This window comes from Carcharhinus amblyrhynchos, chromosome 10, assembly GCF_965287045.1.
Source record: "Carcharhinus amblyrhynchos chromosome 10, sCarAmb.v2.hapA, whole genome shotgun sequence".
NCBI classification, from domain to species: Eukaryota; Metazoa; Chordata; class Chondrichthyes; order Carcharhiniformes; family Carcharhinidae; genus Carcharhinus; species Carcharhinus amblyrhynchos.
The window spans coordinates 3,087,234-3,111,463 of NC_137333.1; the positions used below are offsets into that span (position 1 = coordinate 3,087,234).

Sequence of the window (24,230 nt, forward strand, 5' to 3'; positions counted from 1 at the left end):
TGGACTGAGTCCACGAAAAGATCAGCCATGATCTTATTGAATGGCGGAGCAGGCTCGAGGGGCCAGACAGCCAACTCCTGCTCCTAGTTCTTACGCTCTGCATCATTACTCCATTGAATTTTGGATGATGACATGATGTGTAAAGTTTCTAGCCTCTTCAAAGTTTACAACCTTCCCAAAATTCACTTGTTACAAGGTAAAGTCTGTTTGAACGTGACACTTTTATTGTGACAAGGGAGAGCAAAAAGCTGGCTGCCTACTTTAACTTTTCTTGATTAAGAACATAATCCCCAGTTTAAAGATGATCATTTTATGTGTCCGAGTGATGTTATTCTGAAGCTGAAATCCTCGTTAATGAGACAGCCGGAGGAAATGAATGTGCGGAGATTGCAGACACAAGAATCGGGAGCTAGCTGTGTGCGAAAATGCAAATGGGCTCATTCACTGAGTGTAATTAACACCAATTTATATTCTGCCAACTATTCAAATCTCCGGGCCATTGTCCCACTTTCAAATTCAGAGCCGATAAAAGTAGGTCAGACCTAAAACCGAATGAATGCAGCAACACTGTCCAATTAATGTTATCACTGCAAGATCAACCAAGAGAATCAGACAGCGCTGCCTATGGCCCAGGGCAGCAGGCAGCAACGATGACCTTTCGCGGTCAGGGGGAGGATTAGATTTACAGTCAATCTAACAAACATTAATTCAATAAATAACTTCCCTGCTTTCTGAGAAGCTGCCAGAAACCGTCCACTGCAAACTCAGCGTTTCCTCAACGATGAACTCTCGGTGAGATTCAGGTTCCCCAATGTCATTGTCCCCAGCAAAGGCTCTCGTCATGTTCAAACTCTGCTGTCACCAGCTTTTGTGTGTGAAGCGCTGCCAACGCCTGAGCTATTGAATTATTATGGTGTGATGTCGAGAACAGGGTCTGCAAGGGTTAAACCACACAGTCTGAGAGTTGAAGATGGAGATCCTGAGGGATGTTGACAGGGTGGATGTGGAGAGAATGTTTCCTCTTATCAGAAAATCTAGAACCAGGGGTCACTTTTAAAAATGAATTTGGGGGGGGGGTCGTCACTCATTTAAGACAAAGGTGAGGACATTTATTTTCTCTCAAAGGATTGAGAGTCTCTTCCTCCAAGGGCAGTGGAAGCAGAGTCTTGGAAGATTTTTAAGGCATAGCTAGATGGATTCTGGTTGCCAAGAGGGTGAAAGGTTATCAGGGGGTCAGCAGGAATGTGGTGTTGAGGTTACAATTGGATCAGCCATGATCTTACTGAATGGTGGGCCAGGCTCGAGGGGCCAAGTGGCCTACTCATAGAACCCTTACAATGCAGGAGGCTATTTGGCCCATTGAGTCTGCACTGACCATAATCCCACCCAGGTCCTATCTCCATAACTCCCATGCATTTACCCTGCTAGTCCCGCTGCCACTAAGGGGCAATTTAGCATGGCCAATCCACCTAACACGCACATCTTTTGGACTCCTGCTCTTAATTCGCATGGCTGTTCGTATGATCTAATCAATGAGTTTAAGATGATTAAAAAATTTGCCAGGGTGGATATAGAGGAACAATGTCTTCAGATGGTGGTTGGGGAGCACAGAAGAAGGTGGGCAGAGGAGAGGGGATTGGAGGCAGAACTTTTAAATTCAAGCCAGGCCCTTTAGGGGGTGATGTCAGGAAGGACTCCCTCACACAATGAGGGATGCAAACCTTGAGTTATCTCCCCCCAAAAAAGCTGTTGAAGCTGGGGACATCTGAGAACGTTTAGATTTTGTTAGTCAAGGGTGACAAAACCAAGATAGATAAATGGAGTTAAGATACAGATCAGCCAAAGACCAGAAAACTTGTCCACCATCTAAAAGGCAGGAGTTAATGGGGGGAATGGTGGCACAGTGATTAGCACTACTGCTTCAGTGCCAGGGACCCTGGTTCAATTTCTGGCTTGTCTCACTGTGTGTGCGGAGTTTGTATGTTCTCCCCGTGTCTGCTTGGGTTTCTTCCGGTTTTCTCCTACAGTCCAAAGATGTGCAGGTTAGATGGATTGGCCATGCTAAATCGTCCCTTAGTGTCAGGGGAATGCATGGGGTCATAGGGATAGGGACTGGGTGGGATTGTGGTCGGTACAGACTTGATGGGCCTAATGGCCTCAAAGAACAACCCAGCACGGGAAACAGGCCCTTCGGCCCAACGAGCCTGTGCCGCTGCATCCTCCTACACCTACCCTGCCCTGTGTGTATGCGAGTGGAATGCGAGTGTATGCCTCCTTCTGTATTGTAGGGATTCTATGGAATACTCCCTACTTGCCTGGAGGGGTGCAGATCCAACAACACTCAAGAAGCTCAACACCATCCTCATTACGTATTAGCAGCAATACATTCAGGGATCACCAAAGATCCAAATCCAGCAAAGAGCTTTCCTACACCTACGAAGATAAAGCTTCTGTAAGTAGTCATTATTGTAGTCCACATCAGTCAGTTGCTGGGAATGCTGCAGTGATAGGTGTGTGAGGTTGTAAGGATTCAGCGTGGATATTGGGTCAGAAGGTACGGGTTAACTGGACTGGTGCACAAGTCAGCATTTTAAACTCATGCATTCTATCTATATTTCTACACATTTGGTTTTTATAAGACCATTTATCGATAAGGCAATTAAATGTGGAAGGGTTTGAGAGTTGGATTATAAAGATTTCCTTGTAGGAATCAGATTGAGGCACTTCAACACCACCAGTGGTGAGATGGCGCAATTACAGCGTGACATGTTTACATCAAAAAGACAGATGCCGGAATGTGAGGTACGAGCCTATGAGGGCTCGTACCTCACTAAGATTAGACTTGGAGGCCCTGCCATTGCACCTGGCAGCTTAGGCAGTGGGCGAAGGCTCGCTGGGTTCCTTCAAGTGAAATCTGAACCCATTTCTGGCCAGCAAGGAGATGGCCTTGGGGTGGGGGGGACTGCAGCAAGTTATCAAGGACAGAATGATCTCTCTCTTCGTTGTAATTGCCTTGGTGAAATCGCAGGGGAATATCCCAGATCTTGATCCTCCCTCTCCCAACTGGCCCCTCTCCCAGGATATCACATCACTTCCGAGTGGTGCGGGGAGTGTATTTTCTTTTCGTTTTTGGGATGTGGGCGATGCTGACCAGGCCAGTATTTATCACCCGTCCCTGAGGGCATTTAATAGTCAACCCCCATTGCTGTGGGTCTGGAGTCACATGTAGGTAAGGACAGCAGATTTCATTCTCTAAAGAGCATTAGTGAACCAGATGGGTTTATTTGACAGTGCCAGGGACCCTGGTTCAATTCCCCGGCTTGGGATCTCTCTGTGTGGAGTTGACACTTTCTCCCCGTGTCTGCGTGAATTTCCTCCGGGTGCTCCGATTTCCTCCCACAGTCCAAAGATGTGCGGGTGAGGTGGATTGGCCATGCTAAATTGTCCAGTGTCAGGGAGATTAACAGGGTAAAAATATGGGGTTACAGGAATAGGGTCTAGGTGGTACTGTTTCGGTGCAGGCTCGATGGGGGACTAGAGGGATTCTATCTCAACAGTTTCATGGCCAATATTAGACTTTTAATTCCAGATTTTTATTGAATTCAAATTTCATTATCTGCCATGGTGAGATTTGAACCCGGGTCCCCAGAGCAAAACCCTGGGTCTCTGGATTACCAGTCCAACAACAGTAGCCACTGTCTCCCCTTGTTTTGATATACAAGGTGTCGCAATATGGGACTAACACCAGCCTCTTGCACATCTCTGATTTGAATTGCTGCGCCATTGGCAGCCGTGCCTGGGCTCCAAGGTTTGGGATTCCCTCCATAAACCTCTCCATAAATCTCTTTCCCACTTTAAACAATTCTGAAAAGCTACTGCTTTGACCAAAACTTTTAGGCATCTGAACCCAATATCTCAGTGGGTCTGGCAGCATCTGTGGAGAGAGAAACAGAGTCAACGGGTCAAGTCCCAGTCCAGAGTCCAAGTCCACTGAACCCTTCTACACTGTGAAGAATAAATCTGTGGAGAGAGAAACAGCATAGAAGGGTCAACAGGCTTGAAACATTAACTGCGTTTCTCTCTCCACGGGTGCTGCCAGACCTCCCAAGTTTATTCAACATTTTCTGTTTTTATTTCAGATTTCCAGCACCTGCAGTATTATATTTTTGCTTCTATCGTATGAGCCAATATGGCTCACGGCGTGTAGAAAGCTTAGGTATGACCTTATAGAGGTCCATAAAATAATGAGAGGCGCAGATCAGCTAGATAATTAACACATTTTCCCAAAGGCAGAGGAGTCTAAAACTAGAGGACATAGGTTTAAGGTGAGAGGGGAGAGACACAAAAGGGTCCAGAGGGGCAATTTTTTCCACAGAGGGTGGTGAGTGTCAGGAACAAGCTGCCAAAGGCGACTACAATTTTGTCTTTTAAAGACTGGGCAGCACAGTAGGTTAGCACTGCTGCTTCACAGCTCCAGGGTCCTGGGTTCGATTCCCGGCTCAGGTCACTGTCTGTGTGGAGTTTACACATTCTCCTCGTGTCTGCGTGGGTTTCCTCCCACAGTCCAAAGATGTGCGGGTTAGGTTGATTGGCCGTGCTAAGAAATTGCCCCTTAGTGTCCAGGGATGTGTAGGTTAGAGGGGATTAGTGGGTATAATATGTAGGGATATGGGGGGTAGGGGCTGGGTGGGATTGTGTTCGGTGCTGACTCGATGGGCCGAAGGGCCTCTTTCTGCACTGTAGGGTTCTAAAGCGTGTTTCGACAGTTACATGTGTAAGCTGGGTATAGAGGGATACGGGCCAAATGCGGGCATTGGGACTGGCTTAGTGGTTAAAAAAAAGGGCAGCATAGACAAGTTGGGCCAAAGGGCCTGTTTCCATGCTGTAAACCTCTATGACCGTGTGTGTGTGTGTGTGTGTGTGTGTGTGTGTGTGTGGGACTTGGTGTGATATTTTGTTTAATAATGCTTGTGTGAAGTGCCCTGGGCTGTTTTGTTATGTTAAAAGGAGGTTTATAACGACCAGGGAACCTTTTCTTGCCTTTGTCCATATTTTTGCAGTGGGCTAATTAGTGTGCTTGCACCGAGAGTAAAACCCTTACCTGACATCTTTCATGTGTGGGCAACCACTCAGTGCAGGCACTAACAGAAACAGTTACCCTCCTCACCCAACTATCATCATATCAGAATAACAATCCTTTGGTCTGTATGTTTAATGGTGTAAAAATGTCAATCAGCAAATACGAGAAAATTAGCAGTGAAGATTTTTTTTTAGTCAGGAAGGGTTAATGCACAAGTCTTCACTGACCAGCAAGTTAAGCAAGTTGGCAAAAAATTAAAAAGGTTGACAAGTTTATACAGCAACAAAGCAGTCCAGAAAGTACGTAAGACTCGAAAATATAATTCCACTTATGCAAGAAAACAAAGGATAACAGGTTCCATGCATACATTCAGAACATTGTTACTCAAAAGTTAATAAGCAGTTTGGACCCAACATGCTGTAACATTCACCAGGCTGGGGGCTACTGCAATGAAATGCAGCCACACAATTTTAGTCAGTACATGCTTTAGCAATCAAATTGCAGGAGAGAGAGAGAGAGAGAAGGACAGAGCGTGCATTAAACAGACAGTGTCTATCCACTTAACCCATCTGGTTTTTAATCCAAAACTCTTAAGCTGATCTCGTTCTCAAAGTGTCGGAATATCCTGCGGCACAGACAGATGACCCTCCAGGTAACCGCGAGGGAGTTTAAACACCAGGATCGGAAACTGCACAATCAACTGAGCTGCCAACTCGGTTTGGGCTTATTCCTGGAGGTTACCACACACGAGGGGCACAGGTAAGACAAAGGCACATAGTCTTTTTCCCCCCCCAGGGAAGGGGAATCGAAAACTAGGGGTCAGAGGTTTAAGGTGAGAGGGGAAAGATTTAAAAGGGGCAACTTCTTCACACAGAGGGTGGTGTGTGTGTGGAATGGGCTGTCAGAGAAAGTGGTTGAGGCAGGTTCAATAGCAACAATTAAAAAGCATTTGGATAAGTACATGGATGGGAAAGGAGTAGAGGGATATGGGCCAAACATGGGCAATTGGGGCTCGCTGGGAGGGCACCATGGTTGGCATGGTGTGGTCAAAGAGCCTGTTTCCATGCTGTATGACAGCATCCCCCCCGCTAACATCCCCAATCCTTCAACCCCAACTCACACTAATACATTTAAATGTGGAAGAAGACTTTATTTTACAAGCCCCCCCCCCACCCCACCCCCACTATATATTTTCTCTTTGCAGTGTCCCAAAAATGAGTCCATTCTTGGAGGGGGGTCACGTCAATCTCGGGAGAGCTGGCAACCCCAATCTTGGTCTTTGGTGTATGTCTGGTGAAGGGAGTGGGAAGGGGCAGGGAAGAAAATGAGTTAGTGTTACGCTCGCCTGGGATTCACCCTCATGGGGGAGGAGGCCAGGTCGTTCATTCAGGTGGGAGAAAGACCTTGGGTACAGTGTCTGGCTGGCATTACGGCACAGAAGGCCCACCAAGTCAATGCTGACTCTGTGTCGCGTTCCGCTCACCCACCTCAGGCGGTGAAGGTAGGAAGGGGGTACTTGGTCCTGTATTTGGGGGTGTCCGGAACCAGAGGTCACAGTTTGAAAATTAGGGGTCTCCCATTAAATACTGAAATGAGGAGAATTTTCTTTTATCTCAGAGGGTCATTAGTCTGGTATTCTCTGCCCCAGAGAGTGATGGAAACAGAGTCTTTGCAGGGTCAAGGGTGGCCTACTCCTGTTCCTATTTCCTGTGTTCAGCTTTGTCACACTGGGCTCTGTGGAAGATGAATCCACCTATTAAATCTCTGTAAAGCTACATACACAAGATAGGTCAACAATACTGTCTCTTTAAAGCAGCTCTCTCAACAGGTGAAGCAGTGATCCCATTAATACTAGAGGAATGTGACCCCCCCTCCCCCCACCAGCCCCTCTGCTCCTCCAGCACGGTGATTACCAAAACGTTGGTACCCTGGGCTGAATGGCCTCTTTCTGCACTGCGTCATGCTGTCACAGTATGCTCCCCCCGCTCCGCCCGACCCTCTCCCCAGGTAAAGCCCGCTTACGGAAGCCACCCTCACCTTAACGGGATCACTGGCCTTAAAGCACGCAGTTGTGTGTACAAACAATTTTGCATTATGGAAACAGAACATTTGGAGGCGCATTACAAACAGCGAGAACAGCCCAACATGCATTGAAAGCAAGGAGAGAGAAAGTGAGAGAGAGGAACTGTTTGAAAGGTACATGCTGACAGCACCACAGTATTTACAGTATACAGGAACCACACAATTTTTAATATTATAATTATATCTCCCTTAAGGACAAATGACAAGAATGAGAATGAAAACCCTAGATTTTTTTAAAAATTAGTTATTTTGTTGTTAAGACTTCAATTGTTTCCCAGAATCAGTAGTTGAATTTTAATTTTAATTTGATTGTTTATCTCCCAGCTATTCATGCAATTAATTTTGATCACTTCATATCTGAGCTGAGTCTCACATGCAACAGAAAAAGAAATCATCTCTTTGATCTGTACGCCTAGAACCAAACACATCTAGAACATTTACTGGACCTTACCTACCCTTTGATCACAAAAAAACAAAAGGCTCAAGTTTCCAAAAAGATTCAACAGCTTCTTGGAATATTATCCGAGGAATAAGGACAGATACATAGTGCAAGGAAGGGTGGTCTTCCCCTGTCAGTCCGGAAAATCAAAGGGCTTGAGGGAGAGGTAAAGAATTACATTACAAACCAGACACGGTGATAGTCATTAGATCAAAGTGTCAGCAATCACTGTTATCACTCCACTGAAAGCAACAACAACTTCTGGAGTCCGTACGTGCACTATTACACTCAACACTCCAAGTTAAACTTCATTGGTTAGTGTCACAAGTAGACTTACATTAACACCACAATGAAGTTACTGGGAAAACCCTCCAGTCGCCACACTCCGGCGCCTGTTCGGGTACACTGAGGGATAATTTAGCACGGCCAATGCACCCTAACCGACACGTCTTTCGGACTGTGGCAGGAAACCGGAGCATCTGGAGGAAACCTACGCAGAGAACGTGCAGACTCTGCACAGACAGTGACCCAACCCGGGTCCCTGGCGCTGAGAGGCAGCAGCGCTAATCACTGTGCCACCCCTCAAAGGGGCTGCAGCCACTGATTCTTTGCTGCTCCCTCAGGGTGCGCTGTGAAGTAATCCACCCCCCCGCCCTTCCAACCAGTATCTAATCAACTAGAAATCACTGAATGGAGGAGAATGTGCCTTTTTACACTGTTAATTATCCTGTTTAAAACTGCTGGAAAAGTTGCTGTTAAAAGAGGGTGAAACAATGTGATTCATGGTTTGCCTCACTGGTCCTGTAAAACTGTATTTATGTTTTGTAGAATGTTAAGATTATCATATTTTTAAAAATCCACATGTGCCTAAAGATTAAAAAAAATTGGTTTGATATTTCAATTCCTGCCTTAATTCCGTGTACACATCCAAAGTGTTTATTTTGCTCTCTGTATATTTTTTATTAAAAGTGAAGGACAGTCTGCATTTCACTTCCTGGTTTGCTGTTGGTGTGAATACTTTAATGTGATTGGCTGCTTAGATTGCTTTATGACATCACTGCTGCTATGTCTTGATTGGGCACCAGATTTAAACTGATGTCTGGATAGGGGGAACGGGGTAATCCACACTGCCAGAGATCTATAGATCTTGATGGATCTTTCTGATCAATGCAAATCAAAGCCTTTGACTTTCTCCAGACCAACTCGGGCTGGATTAAATGCGAAGGGTGTAACGACTTCAACCAGGCCAATGAGGTCGGCCTCTTGAAGTATGAGTTGATTGAGGTAATGATTGCGGAGAGGAGGGGGTGCACAGGGAAGGCAGACGACCTCCTTGTGTACCCGCTCCTGGGCCTGGCAAAGCTTGCCATATACAGGTCCAGGCAGCGGGTGAGCAAGGGTGTCGTCCAAACCAACTGTCTACTCCTCAATCTCGGCCAAATCCGCAGCCGGGTGTCCCTGGAGAGGGAGTGAGTGGAGTCCGAGGACACTTAATGCCTTTCATGCCTGCTGGGCACTGCAGAGAATGGGGTACATTATTGACCTCTCCGAGGTTTTAAGTTTCCTTTCCACTTTATCCTTTGTTTCAGGTGATTCCCCTCTTCTTGGGAGTTGCCTCCTTTTTAATTTGTCCCTTAGTTAATTTGAGTAAGTTCATTTGGTTGGTCAAAAGGATTGGTAGTGATTGCCTGTCCAATCAGAGAGTCTCACCTATATTGAGGAGTGTCAGGGCTACCGACACTCGGGATTCTGACTTTGTACCTGAGGCTCTCTCAGGAGCAGAGACAAGTTTGTAAATAAAGGGAATCGGGTGAAGGGACACCCACCTCTGAGGAGACATTTCAGAGGCCATCACACTTCATTCCTTGTAGGGTTCAGGTAACAGATTACAGTCAGTACAATAGCGCTATTACATACAGGACACCTCCAATCACTCCGAACCCCCTGTGGGAAAGTGCATTGGAAATAAATGTGTATACAGTCAGAGACATTCACGTGGAAACTCTAGAGATTCTCTTGGTGTTGGCTAATTATTAACTGCAATTTAACTGCGTTTACCATGCACTTTTACACTGAGGTGTCAGCAGAATTGCAAAATGATCTCCAATAATGCAGCATGCACAAAAATTGCCTTCCTTTGTTTTAAGATCGAGAGACTTTGGGAGAGGATTTTTTAAATGTATACATTCAAAGAATGTGGGTGTCACTGGCTAGGCCAGCATTTATTACGTATCCCTAATTGCCCTTGAGATGGTGGTGACGAGTCGCCTTCTTGAACTGCTGCAGTCCATGTAGGTGCACCCACAGTGCTGTTAGCAATGGAGTTCCAGGATTTTGACCCAGCGACACTGAATGAACAGCCGATACATTTCCAAGTCAGGTGGTGTGTGACTTGAAGGGAAAGTTGCAGTGTTCCCATGTATCTCTATGTTCCCACAGTGGCACAATAGTTAGTTAGCATGGTTGCTGCACGACGCCAGGGACCCGGGTTCAATTCCCGGCTCAGATCACTGTCTGTGTGGAGTTTGCACGTTCTCCCCATGTCTGCGTGGGTTTTCTCCGGGTGGTCCAGTTTCCTCCCGGAGTCCAAAGATGTGTGGGTTACAGTGATTGACCATGCTAAATTGCCATTTCGTGTCGGGGGACTAGTAGGGTAAATACGCGGGGTTATAAGGATAGGGCCTGGATGGGGATGTGGTCGGTCCAGACTTGATGGGCTGAATGGCCTCCTTCTGCACTGTAGGGATTTTATCTGCTGCCCATGTCCTTCTAGATGGTAGAGGTCATTTGTTTGAAAGATGCTGTCTAAGGAGTCTTGGTGAGTTGCTACAGTGCATCTTGTAGATGGTACACACTGCTGCTATTGCATGTCGAAGGCGCAGGAAGTGAGTATTAAAGGTGGTGGATGGGATGCCAGTCAAGCGGGGCTGCTTTATCCTGGATGGTGTTGAGCTTCTTGAGTGTTGTTGGAGCTGCACCCATCCGGGCAAGTGGGAAGTATTCCATCACACTCCTGACTTGTGCCTTGTAGGTGATGGACAGGCTTTGGGGAGTCAGGAGGTGAGTTACTCTCTGCAGAATTCCCAGCCTCCAACCTGCTCCTGAAGACACAATACTTATCTGGCTGGGTTCAGTTCAGTTTCTGGTCAATGGTAACCCCATATATTGATAGAGAGTCATCAGGATGTGACAAGTGCTTTACAATAAAGCACTAAAAAGCACTGGATCAGTTAGATCAGTATTGGCTAAGTGTCGTTATTTAAATAGTAAGGGATCCATTTCAGATCACTGCTATCCGTGTAAACACAGCAACAGGCCATTCAGTCCCTCAAATCTGTTCTGCAATTGTTCATGATTGATCTGTACTTTAACTCCATCCACCCACCTTGGCTCTCGATCCTATATACCTTCCCTTAGCAAAAAGCTTTCAATCTCAGTACTGAAATATTCACTGTTCCGTCAGTCTCAACAGCTTTCCATAGGAAAATGTGCACTGCCCTAAGAAAGTGTTTCTTGGCACCACTCCTTTAATACCCAACTCTAATTCTGAGGTTCTGTTACCTTTATCTGGGCATTCTGTAACAACAGCACAAACTTAAATCGAACCTTTAGTAAAACAACTCAAACTGCTTCATTGGACTTTTATCAAACACAATTTGACACTGAGTCACAGGAGGAGATATTAGTGCATTTGGCCAAACACTTAATCACAGAGTTGGGTTTTAGTAGGGTTCCCAACCCTTTAGGATTGGTCTATGGTCTCTAGGAATTGAATATCAAACTCCAGAACGCTGCCATGTGCAATCCTGAGGAAAAATCATCCTTAAAACAATAAAAGGTTGTGCTTTTTTTTTATGGCATTTTCTTTGCACATTTCTTTTTGCCAAAGGTTGTTGGGCTGACAGTCAGTCATCATCCAATGGGCTAACACGTCGTCCTGCTTTCCAATTGGTGTAGGAAGACAGCGCGTCACAAGGATGGACGTGTTGGCCAACTAATGGCTGGACTGTGAGGGAAAATCATGTGTTGACAACTCCAGGTGTTGGCATTGAAGTTGGCAACCCTAGGACGTCAGTAGCGATAGCCAGGGCACGTGAGAGATAAACAGGTAAAAACCTTAGGGAGGGAATTCCAGAGCTTAGGGCCCAGGGAGACAAAGCACAGACACCAAAGGTGAAGCAATAGAGATTGGGAAATTGATGAGAGGGGTCAAAATTGGAGGAGTGCAGAGATTGCAGAGTGTTGTAAGGAGGTTGCAGTGATATACTGGAACAAAAGTGCAAAGGTGGTTCCACGTTATTCAATAAAATGAAATATAATCCTCCCACACACCATTTTAACACAGGTTCTGTAAGGATAATACCACTGCGCTGCTGGGGTTATAATAAAGCAATTGGCATCAATCCAGTCTCCTGCTGGCAGCATGTGCGGGGTATAAGCACTAGAATAGACCAATTGGGCTGAATGGCCTGTTTCTGTAAATTTTATCATGCAGCTTTATTCAAAAAGCTGACCCTCTGCTTAACTATTTGTGTTGGGGATCATAGAATTATATAATCTCTCAAGTATAGGAGGAGGCCATTGGGCCCATCGAATCTGCACTGACTCACCCGCATGGTATCCTACCCAGGGCCTAGCCCGGTAACCCCACATATTTACTGCACATCTTTGGACACTAAGGGGCAACTTAGCATGGCCAATTCACCTAAGCTACACATCTTTGGACAGTGGGAGGAAACTGGAGCACCAGGAGGAAACCCATGCAGACATGGGGAGAATGTGCAAACCCCACACAGACAGTGACCTAAGCCAGGAATTGAACCCAGGTCCCTGGCACTGTGAGGCTGCAGTGTTAGCCACGGTGTCACCATGCCATGATGGATAATTCATTCATAGTAAAAATTCGCACTAACACCGTCACAGATAATAAGGGTGCTCTGGTCAGCAGCACAGTGGCACATGGTTAGCACTGTTGCCTCACGGTGCTAGGGACCCCGGTTCGATTCCCGACTTGCATCACTGTCTGCATGGAGTCTGCATGTTCTCCCTGTGACTGCGTGGGTTTTCCTCTGGTTTTCTCCCACAGTCTGAAAGATGTGCGGGTTGGGTGCAATGGCCATGATATATTCTCCCTCAGTGTACCCGAACAGGCGCCAGAGTGTGGCAACTGGAGGATTTTTGCAGTGACTTCATTGCAGTGTTAATGTAAGCCTGCCTGTGACCCGAATAAACTTAACTTAAAAATTAGTGAATAGACTGCACAAAATTTACAGAAACAGACCATTCAGCCCAATTGGTCTAGTCTAGTGCTTATACCACACACATGCTGCCAGTTGGGAATCTGTAAAATTCCTCCCCTCATGTTTCATGTAGTTTAATGCTACACTATAGGGGCCTCTGCAAGGGCTCAGGGAGCTACAGAACAATCTTGTCTCTCTCCAATCAAACACTCTGCTTCTTCAATACAATTTCAATGTCAGTCTGTTGCTCAACAAATCAGAGAGCTGGGGGAAAGGGGAGAGGATTGGTCATTGTATTAGGCCTGAAGCTTACTGGGTAAGGATGGGGTTACCCTTATCCCCATCACACAGGACTGGTAAAAATGCCAATCCCATCACCATCCAGACATGGAAATGGAATGGAACGGCTGATCAGGAAAATGGACCAATCTGCAGCATCTGGCAAACACCAAGCCTTTTCCAAACCCCATACTCGAATCGGCATTGCATTCACTTTGGCATTGCCAAATGGTTCAAGGTTTCATGGAATCATACAGTGCAGTAGCTCATCGGGTCTGCACTGATCACAACCCCACCCAGGCCCTATCCCCATTACCCTATACATTTACCCTGCTAGTCCCCCTGACACGAAGGGGCGATTTAGCACGGACAATCCACGTAACCCACACATCTTTGGACTGTTGGAGGGAACCGGAGAAAACCCGGGAGAACGTACAAACTCCACACATTCAGTGACCCAAGCCGGGAATTGAACCCGGGTCCCTGGTTCCTGCTGACAGAGACGTTTTATGGTCCGAACCATAACTATTTCTCCTACACTGACAAAAATCTCTCCCCAACGTACAGCAGCCTGTAGGGTACGCTGGTGGGAACTGTCCGGTTAATCTTGTTTCCAATCATTTTGGCTGGACAGTGTTGTCCAACTCAACGGCATTGGACAATCCTGGAATGTGACTATAATATGTGGGGTTTATGCAACTGCATTTCCCCAGAACTTCCTGGAAAGGCCATGCAACGAAATTCAACATGGAAACTGGGGTGATGACAGGAAGAGATCGAGGGGAAGTGCAGAGAGAAAGGAGAACTTACTTTCCATATCACAAGTACTTAATGCACCAAATTCCAGACACAATCAACTTGTCTTCTATTCAAATCAATCTTTTACCATCCTTTAAAGAATGTGGACCACAGAATTGAAGGAAAATGATTACTTTTGCACATAAAAGGGCATAAGATCATAAGAAATAGGAGGTGGATGAGACCATTTGGCCCATTGAGCCTGTTCCACCATTCAGCAATGTCATGGCTGATCCGATTGTGGCCTTAACTCCACTTTCTCATCTGCCCCCTCAACCCCTCGTCAATCAAAAATCTGTCCAACTCAACCTTGAATATCCCCAACCACCCTATCCCTGGGAAAGGGAATTCCACTGACTAATGACTCTCAGAAGAAATTCCTCCTCATCTCCATCTTAAATGGCAGACCCTTTATTTTAAACTATTCCCCCCATAATTCTAGACTCCCCAACGAGGGGAAACATTCTCTCAATATCCACTCTGTCAATCCCTTCAGAATCTCATCTGTTTTGAGAAGATCCCCTCTCATTCTTCTAAACCCCCAGAGTTCCAGCCCCAAACCTGTTGTACCATTCCTCACAAAACAAATTCCTTCATCTCAGGGGGTTCGACAGAGCGAATATTCCCTGGACCGTTCCCAAAGTAAGATTATCCCTCTTTAAATAGGGAGGCCAAAATTGCACGCGCGAGTCTAGCAAAGGAATGGTGCAATACGCTTATGCCATAACCACTTGGGATGTTGAATTGTATTCCCCATGCGAGATCAACGCGTGTGAAATTTGTCTTGCTGGTAGTGTGGAACGGTACATCAATGTCCTGTTTTACATGACGCAATGTTCACCTCCCGCAATCAGAATTGGGCTGAGCGTAGAACTAACCAACTGCTGCAGCGCGATAGCTTGTTACGCGCCCACGACAAGACAAAGCTCACCCTTTCCATCTTAAAATGCCAGTTCCCTCCACACCAATACTTAACACTACATTCTGAACCCTCTCCTTTCCTTTTTGCCTATGTACTCTCTGAACGGTATGCTTTGTCTGTGTAGCATGCAAGAAACAATACTTTTCACTGTACACCAATACACATGATAAGTGAGGTGGTCCACTTTGGTAGGAAGAATGGTAGGAAGGACTATTACTTACGTGGCGAAAAACTGCAGCAGGCGATGGTGCAGAGGGACCTCGGGGTCCTTGTGCATGAGTCGCAAAAACCCAGCTTGCAGGTGCAGCAGGTGGTCAGGAAGGCGAATGGGATGCTGGCCTTCATAGCGAGGGGGATTGAATATAAAAGTAGGGAGGTCTTGCTGCAGCTGTATAGGGCATTGGTGAGGCCGCAGCTGGAGTACTGTGTGCAGTTTTGGGCGCCGCACCTGCGCAAGGATATTTTAGCCCTGGAGGGAGTGCAGAGGAGGTTTACTAGGCTGATACCGGAGTTGAGGGGATTGAGCTATGAGGAGAGGCTGAATAAACTAGGCTTGTACTCGTTAGAGTTTAGAAGAATGAGAGGAGATCTCATTGAGACGTATAAGATGATGAATGGGATGGATAGGATAGAGGTGGAGAGACTCTTCCCGCTCAAAAAAGACAGTAGGACTAGGGGGCACAGCCTCAAGATAAAGGGGAGGTGGTTTAGAACGGAGTTGAGGAGGAACTTCTTCACTCAAAGGGTGGTGAATCTCTGGAATTCTCTGCCCGTTGAAGTGGTGGAGGCTGCCTCGCTAAATATTTTTAAGAAGCGGGTTGATGGGTTCTTGATAAGAGAGGGGATTAAGGGTTATGGGGAGAGGGCGGGAAAGTGGAACTGAGCCACGACAGATCAGCCATGATCTTATTGAATGGCGGGGCAGGCTCGAAGGGCTAGATGGCCTACTCCTGCTCCTATTTCTTATGTTCTTATAAAATAAATCAAATCAAACTGGAAAATAGTTTACCTAAAGCTGAAATAGTTTGGACTTCACAAGATGAAAATTAATTTTGTTAAAAATTTACAATGTTTTCTTAATTTTAAATTTTGCTTTGATCCAGAATTTTAATTCTTTTCCTGTGATGCAAAACTTGTAATTATTAGAAGCTCATGCAGTAATATTAGATCTGAATTAAATGCAATAGTTGTCAATGTATAAAGGGTAAGAATCAGTTATGTGATTATTTTCTAACACCATCAATTTCCATCAAATGACACTTTTACTTCCAAAATGAGTGGGCAATATGGCTTTGGCAGCACTCAACCTTTCTCACAATTATTGCACACCTTTCCAGTTTACAAGACTTATAAACTATCGGTCAACTTCACCCATCAGACTCACTTAATACTAACAGCTACACGGATTATCAAGTCACTTGGTAAAGATGCATGCACATATTTATATAGACGGACAAAGACACATGTAAAAAAACAAAATATTCAGCTTCAACCCTCCCAGGATTACCAACCGCTGTTAGTCCTGCCCTCAGTACTGTCTAAATACTTAACTTCACAGAATTACGTCAAGTTCATTACAAAGGACAAACCAAACTATTGGAGTAACGTTAACCATCGCCATTCTCCCTCCATCCTTTCCAGACACCCAGCATCTCTATACACAACGTGGCAACATATGAAGGCAGTTACTTGACACCTGGATTCCCCTCGATTCTCAACGCTTCGCAGTCTGAAGTATAACTGAGGTCCTGACAGTTTGTGCCAGCCCCATCCAACCTGCGGCACAGGAGCTGGCCAATGCTACAAAGAGTAAGCTGGTGCACAACGGAGAACCAGGGAGATACCAGCAGTGGCAAACAACAAGGTGTCTCTAGACTTCACCTTCGTTATAAATCTTGCGTGAAATAAAATTTTTGTTAACTGTGATTTGTTGCATTTGATCTTTGACCATCCTGTGTTGGCCAGCTGTCCAATAGCCTCGCCTCAAATACAGTTAAAAATCAGGTTTTAGTTCTAATTTTGCCTTTTGTCTCTCCTTCCGAAATATTTCTGGAAACAGCAATGAGGTGACCCCCTGAACACTGAGATTTGCCAGCAAGCCTTGCTACCAAACACGAACACCAACCAGAAAACATCTCCCGCAATGTCAACAATGGGAATTGGCACAGTATTAGAGATGGCAGATTGTTAATCAGGGAATACTGTGGGATATTACCACCGTATCTACTGGTGTCTAGTTGAACCCTGGATGAGTATCGGTGATAGCTTTCACACAGGACTGTGGCTAACTGGCTGTAGGCTGTCGGTCAGAGACCGCACAGAGTTCAGAGACTACTGAGCAAGTCACTAACATGTGATGACACCGTGTTCGCCCACCGGACTGCTCTCGTCAGGGTCACTGAAGCTAATGTCCTCCTCCGATTCCTCCTCTAGCTGCAAACTCCCCAAGGAGAGCGTTTTCCGAGGCCTTGGCGAGGCATTGACGGCAATGGGGTTCCCCAACACCAGCGGGTGGCTGAGTGACTGAATTGAGTCGGAGTCGCTGGACTCCGTCCCGCTGCTGGTCGACCCGTCCATTAACTGACCCCCCGTGGCGCACTCCACCAGGGCGGCTGGGAACAGCCTCTGGATTGGTGGGCTCGACTTGGCTAGCGCGGTGGAGACGAGGTTGTTGGCCGCAAATCTGCCTTCCGAGCGGGGCACTCTGGGCGAGCCGAGCTTACGTTGGCTGTTGGCCCGGTACTCGTTCAGCGGGGTGGAGGCCAGGTGACTAAGGATGAACGGATCCGTCTCTGACCTATTTCGATTGCCCTGAGCCCCCTGTGGATGCACTGGGCTTAAAGTGGGGGAATAGCGACTGTAACCGTGCTGGCTGTGTGTACGGCTATCTGTATCTTCTGCTCTATGCCTACAGTGGCCGTTCTGTACAACGGCACCCTTGGAACCTGACCTGTTGACACTGGCATTGGGACTGAACTCTTTACTGGCTGGACGTATGGGTGTAGCCAAGGGGCTACGGTTTTCTGAGTCACGAGATGTCTCGTGGATCACAGAGCTGTGCCTGGGCATCCGGGGTGTCCTCCCCGTGTAAAAGCAGAGTCCCTCGTCCATCAACTCTTCCCTTAGGTGGAGCGGAGTACCTGAGAATCGGAAGTCGGGGCTCCCCTGCCATCCCAGGCGGGCCACGCTCCTATCCCTGTCCTCGTGGTATTTGCTGCTGCTAATCTCATCCTCATAATTGTCATTTGTTTTTGAACGTGACCTGTTTGACCGCCCTCTCAGCACGTCATGCTCACTATCTACGTCACTGCAATCAATGTAAGGGATGGAAGCGTTGCTCCCACGAGCAGTTTGAGATGCTGGACCTGCATTCTGTTGCTCTCTCGGGGTGTTGGCCTGATGAACCTTGTCCCTTGCGGCCTCCTCCTGCCTGTCCCTCTTCGAGCCGCTCGATGGCGACGGGTTCTTCTGCTCAACCCGGTTTTCGGCAGGCGAGTGGGAAACGTCGAGGCCCTTCCTCTGGCTCGGAGACGGCGCTCCCATCGACGCTGACCGCTCCTCAAAAGTAAAACTGCCGCTCTGGAAAGACAAGAGGCACCTTGGAAATAAATTATTGGTAACTATCTCCGCTTCACTTCAAAAACAAAAACCCTCAGCAATTTTCTTCCCCAATTTTGAAAGAACACAAGTCACAGGGGTAGACCAGGAGGCCTGTCGATCCAGCTCTGCCATTCAACACAATCATGGCCGGTCTCAGGCCTCAACTCCATTTTCCCACCCATTCCCAACATCCAGTAATTCCCCGAGAGTGCAAAACTCTGTCCATCCCAGCCTCAACTTTATTCAAGGAAGAAACATCCACAATCCTCAGGGGCACAAAATTCCAAAGATTCACAACATTTTGAGTGAAGAAAATGCTCTTCATCTCACGTTCTAAATCATGCCTACAGTGCAGAAAGAGGCCATTTGACCCATCGAGTCCGCACCCACTCTCTGACATGGTACCTTACCCAGGCCCTCTCTCCCTACCTATCACCATAACCCCACACATTTAACCTGCTAATCCCCCGAAGCTACACATCTTTGGACATTAAGGGGCAATTTAGCATGGCCCATCCACCCTACTTGCACAACATGGGACACATAAAGAACATAAGAAATAGGAGCAGGAGTAGGCCATCTAGCCCCTCGAGCCTGCCCCGCCATTCAATACGATCATGGCTGATCTGTCGTGTCTCAGTTCCACATTCCTGCCCTCTCCCCATAACCCTTAATCCCCTTGCCTATCAAAGGGCACCAAGGGGCAATTTAGCATGATCAATCCACCTAACCTGCACATCTTTGAACCTCACCTGATGAAGGGGCAAACCCCGAAAGCTAATGGCATTTACTACCAAATAAAGCTGATGGATTTTAACCTGGTGTTGTGAGACTTCTTACTGTGCCCATCCTCCTGCCAGTGGAACATCGTTCCCCTTATTCATTCTCTTTTCATAGAAACTAGAAGCAGGGAGAGGCCATTCAGCCCTTCGAGCCTGCCCCGCCATTCATTACGATCATGGCTGATCATCAAATTCAATATCCTGATCCCCCCACCTTTCCCCCCGTATCCCATGATCCCTTTAGCCCCAAGAGCTACATCTATTTTGTCTTGAAATCACACAACGTTTTGGCCTCAACTACTTTCTGTGGTAGTGAATTCCACACGTTCACCACCCTCTGGGTGAAGAAATTTCTCCTCACCTCAGCTCTAAAAGGTTTACCCCTTATCTTCAAACTGTGACCCCTAGTTCTGGACTCCCCCCATCACTGGGGACGTTCTTTCTGGATCTACCCTGTCTAACTCTGTTAGAATTTTATAAGTTTCTATGAGATCCCCTCTCACTCTTCTAAACTCCAGTGAATATAATCCTAACCGATTTATGTCTCCCATTATGGGACGGACCTGCCATCCCAGGAATCAGCCTGGTAAACCTTCACTGCGCTCCCTCTATACCAAGGACATCCTTCCTCAGATAAGGACACCAAAACTTTTGGAAGAAAAGGTTTTGAATCAGATGGTGACTTACGGACCAGATTGTTATGGTGACTGTCAGGACTGAGTGTCACATCCCACATCCTCCCCCGGGCATCCCATAACCCCCTGTACATTCCTCCCTTCCCATCATTAACATGCAAGAGACTCAATGAACATTAAATAAAACAGGCCTGGTGTGCATTAAACCTCTTTGCTAGACAATATTCTTGATGTACTGACTTGTTTTGGCACCAGTGACGGTTGTTCAGGTAAACTTTGGATGGATCGCATTTTGCTGTGTTTTCTGAAAGTGAGATAGAGAAGATGATGAATATATTAGCAGCGTCGGTGATAGGGGTTAATCTGAACAGTGACCCCTTTCCACACACTTCCCCAAAAAAAAATACTCGCAGCAGGAAGCAACTACTCTTCGACTGGGGATAGTTCCTTGCGCAGAACGAGACGCAGATTAACAACCACGGTGCAATCAGCAAATACAGAAATCATCAACTCCACATGACATGTTCTCCTGTCCGAGAGAGACACGCAAGTCCGTGTGGCGATGGCCTGCTCCCATAATGACATCAAGTAGAGCGAGAGAGAGAGAGAGAGAGAGAGACATAAGGACGTAAGAACTAGGAGCAGGAGTTGGCCATCTGACCCCTCGAGCCTGCTCCGTCATTCAATAAGATCATGGCTGACATTTTTGTGGACTCAGCTCCACTTACCCACCCGCGCACCATAACCCTTAATTCCTTTACTGTTCAAAAATCTATCTCTCCTTGCCTTAAAAACATTCAATGAGGGAGCCTCAACTGGGCAGGGAATTCCACAGATTCACAACCCTTTGGGTGCAGAAGTTCCTCCTCAACTCAGTCCTAAATCTGCTCCCCCTTATTTTGAGGCCATGCCCCCTAGTTCTAGTTTCACCCGCCAGTGGAAACAACTTCCCTGCTTCTATCTTATCGATTCCCTTCATAATCTTATATGTTTCTATAAGATCTCCCCTCATTCTTCTGAATTCCAATGAGAGAGATAGGAAACAAACAGGACAGCAATAAACAGGCCACAGGAGGAGAAAGGAACAAAAGATTAATGGGAAAAATGTGCGTGAGAAAGAGAGAGAGAAGAGACAGACAAAACTCGTGTGGATACATAGGAAAATAGGAGCAGGAGTAGGCCATTCAGCCCCTCGGGACTTCTCCAGCACTCAATGAGGTCATGGTGGATCTTCTGCCACAAATCCCTTTTCCCCCGATCCCCATATCCCTCCATTCCTATAATGCCCAAAAGTCTATGACTCTCTGTCTGGAATATACTCCATTGGCTGCACACGCACAGCTCTCTCGGCGTAGAGAATTCCAGGGATTCACAATGCTCCAAGATATTCCGGAAGGCAGTAGGAACTCAGGTAGGAATACACCCACACTATGTTGACCCTCACCAACCTGAACCATTTCAGTCTCATCAATCAATAAATTGCTAACGGTTTGTTTTAATTCTAAACAGTTACCTTTTCCGTCAGCTACGAATTGTGCTACCTGGGTTTAGCGGGGAGGCGACGGCCGAGAGGTACTATCGCTGGACTATTAACCCAGAAACCCAGCTAATGTTCTGGGGACCTGGGTTCGAATCCCATCACAGCAGATGATAGAATTTGAATTCAGTAAAAAATAAATCTGGAATTCTACTGCTGAATATGAAACCATTGTCAATTGTCAGAAAAAACCCATCTGGTTCACTAACGTACATTAGGGAAGGAAATCTGCTGTCTTTTCTAGGCCTGGCCTACATGTGACTCCAGATCCACTGAAACTAGGAATGGGCAACAAATGCTGGCCAGCCAGCGATGCCCATGACCCACGGATGAATAAGGTAGAAAGGCCACAGTCAACGAAGTATCCTCAACAGTGATGGGTCACCTTCCAGAGCCACTGCGCAATTATTTCTCGCTCCAACGCACACGAGGATATTGAAGTGCAGCAGAAACATGCAACACATAAGGAACGGAAAAGGCGTGGCAGATCTCGCAGCATCCATGGGGAGAACAACAACCATTAACATTCCAAGGAATGTTACAGGAGAGATTCTCAAACGGGGACACAAAAGGAGATAGCAGGACGGGGAGCCTCATCCAGAGGGATGGAATTAAGAAACTGGGAGAGAAAGATAGAGAGAGACAGAGAGGGAGAGAGGAGAGGTTTAGCGAGAGAATTCCAGATCTCCAGGTCCCAACAACTGAAATCGTGAATGGCACTGAGGGAGCGCAGGGACGGGGAGAGGTCAGAGTTGGGAGGACACAATAGAAGAAACGAGATTTAAATTTGATGAAGGAGTGGGATAGTTAACTCAGTCTCTCATCACAGACACTGCCTGATCCCCATTGCTGCTTCTGGCTGTCTTTTAGACTTTAGGTTTTTGCAGCACTTTCACTGGAACAGCAGTGAACTGCTTTGAATGATCTGTTTTCTGATTTCTGCTGGCCCTCTGACGGGATACGGTGCTCACGCGAGGCGGGGGGGGGGGGGGGGGGGGGGCGCGATTGTAAGACAAACAGAACAAAAACATACTCACCTTTCAAACTGTATCTTTTTGTACCCTCCTTCTTTAACATAATCCAGCAGCTGTTTCTGCGTTCTCCCGCTGTAACAGAGATAAGGTTATCTGTGAGATTGTAATCTTCCTGCGACACTCGAGGGACCATAGGAACCCTACAATGGACCATTCGGCCCATCAACGTGTGGGCTTCTGTTACAAGCTTTCTGATCTTCAGAGAATTGCCCTCAATTTCTAACTGTTAATTGGTACGGACTCCAGTTCCTCAAACGGGGAATCCTAAAGTGCAGGAGGAGGCCATTCAGTCCATTGTCGCCCTTTTCCCTGTGCCCCTGCCGTTCCTTTCTAATCCACTAACTTTTCAATTCCCTTTTGCAAGTCGTGGTCGAATCTGCCTCCACCTTACCCTACCTCCGGAGGAACACTGCTGTGTGCAATGGAGGGGGACAGAATTCATGTAACCTCCAGTAATGCCCCCCCGCTCACTATTTCTTCTCTCAATTACCTTAAGTCTGTACCCTCTGATTGCTAACCCTCCAGCCCCAGAAACATACTGTCCTTATTTAATCTGTTACAATCATAGAATCTCTACAGCGCAGAAGGAGGCCATTTGGCCCATCGAGCCTGCATCGGCAATAATCCCAGCCAGATTCTATCCCTGTAACACCTTATTCATTTCCCTGACATTAAGGGGCAATTTAGCCTGGCCAATCCTTTCAACCCACACATTTTTCTGCTGAGACTGTGGGAGGAAACCCACGCAGACACAGGGAGAACGTGCAAACTCCACACAGACAGTGACTCGAGCCGGGAATCGAACCTGGAATCTGTGAGGCAGCAGTGCTAACCACTGTGTCTCCGCGTCACCCTTCATGATTTTGAACACCTCGATTAAATCTCCTCTCAAACCTTTCCAAGGGGAACAATCCCAGCTCATCCAGTCGGGAGGGGTGGGTGGGAGGGGTGACCTACTGCACCAATGCGCATTCCCTGGCAAAACCCCACGGACACCGGTGGGACCGGAAGATCCTGCTTCCATCCAATGGCAGGCCATCTCTGTCACCGGTAAATATGCCGTGGGGGTGGGAGTGGAGGGACCGGAAAATCCCAACCATTAGATTAACGTCTCATCCGAGTGACGGCATCTCCAACTGGACCGTGCTTCCTCAGTACAGCACTGGAGCGTCACCCTTCAGCTCTGTGCTCAAGTCTTGGGAGTGGGACTTGAACCAAGGACCCTGTGACTGAGACCAACTACCAACCGAGCCACAAGGGGACTGGCCTGTGACTCTGGGTTGAAATCCATGGCCCTGCCCTGGAGCGGGGCTGGAAAATGTGGCGGGGCTGGAAAATGCGGCGAGCTATTCAAAAGTCCATTGAATTCGGCGGGAGTGGAAAATCTCACCTGTGGAAAATTCCACTCCATAGAGAATAAAAAGGTGGGAAAACAGTGTGTAAAAAAAAAACACACACAAGACGCTTCAGCAGAAATAAATTAAATCCACACAACAAACGCTTGTCCGTTCATCATCGGTGTAATTACTCAGAAAAAAGAAATTGTTACCTAAATCGGAACGAGGACCCTCGGCTGAAAAGAATGGGCTTGGGCTTTGGTTTGGGTTCTTCGAAGAGTCGGAAGAAGGCGTGATACTCGACGCAGATCTTCCAGAAAGCCTTGCAGGAATCACGGCTGGCCATAGAAAACTCCAAGGTGTCCTGGCAGGACTGTAACAAGGAGAGAGACAAACATCAGCACACGGGGGCCACACAGCAGGCAGCGAGCCTGGAAAACAGCCTCTGGGGAAGGACACACACTC

The 24,230-nt window shown here is 47.0% G+C and overlaps 1 protein-coding gene across 1 annotated transcript in view; it reads right to left on the bottom strand.

Moving 5' to 3' along the window:
* Nucleotides 1–24,230, bottom strand: part of LOC145349519 (FERM, ARHGEF and pleckstrin domain-containing protein 1-like) — a 254,858-nt gene that overhangs the window by 83,907 nt on the left and 146,721 nt on the right. The window contains exons 10-13 of the mRNA XM_080198067.1: nucleotides 23,978–24,138; nucleotides 22,432–22,500; nucleotides 20,098–20,161; nucleotides 18,206–18,419 (exon numbers count right to left, since the gene is read on the bottom strand). Coding sequence (XP_080054193.1) covers nucleotides 18,206–18,419; nucleotides 20,098–20,161; nucleotides 22,432–22,500; nucleotides 23,978–24,138 — 508 coding nt within the window. The remainder of the gene's footprint in view (nucleotides 1–18,205; nucleotides 18,420–20,097; nucleotides 20,162–22,431; nucleotides 22,501–23,977; nucleotides 24,139–24,230) is intronic.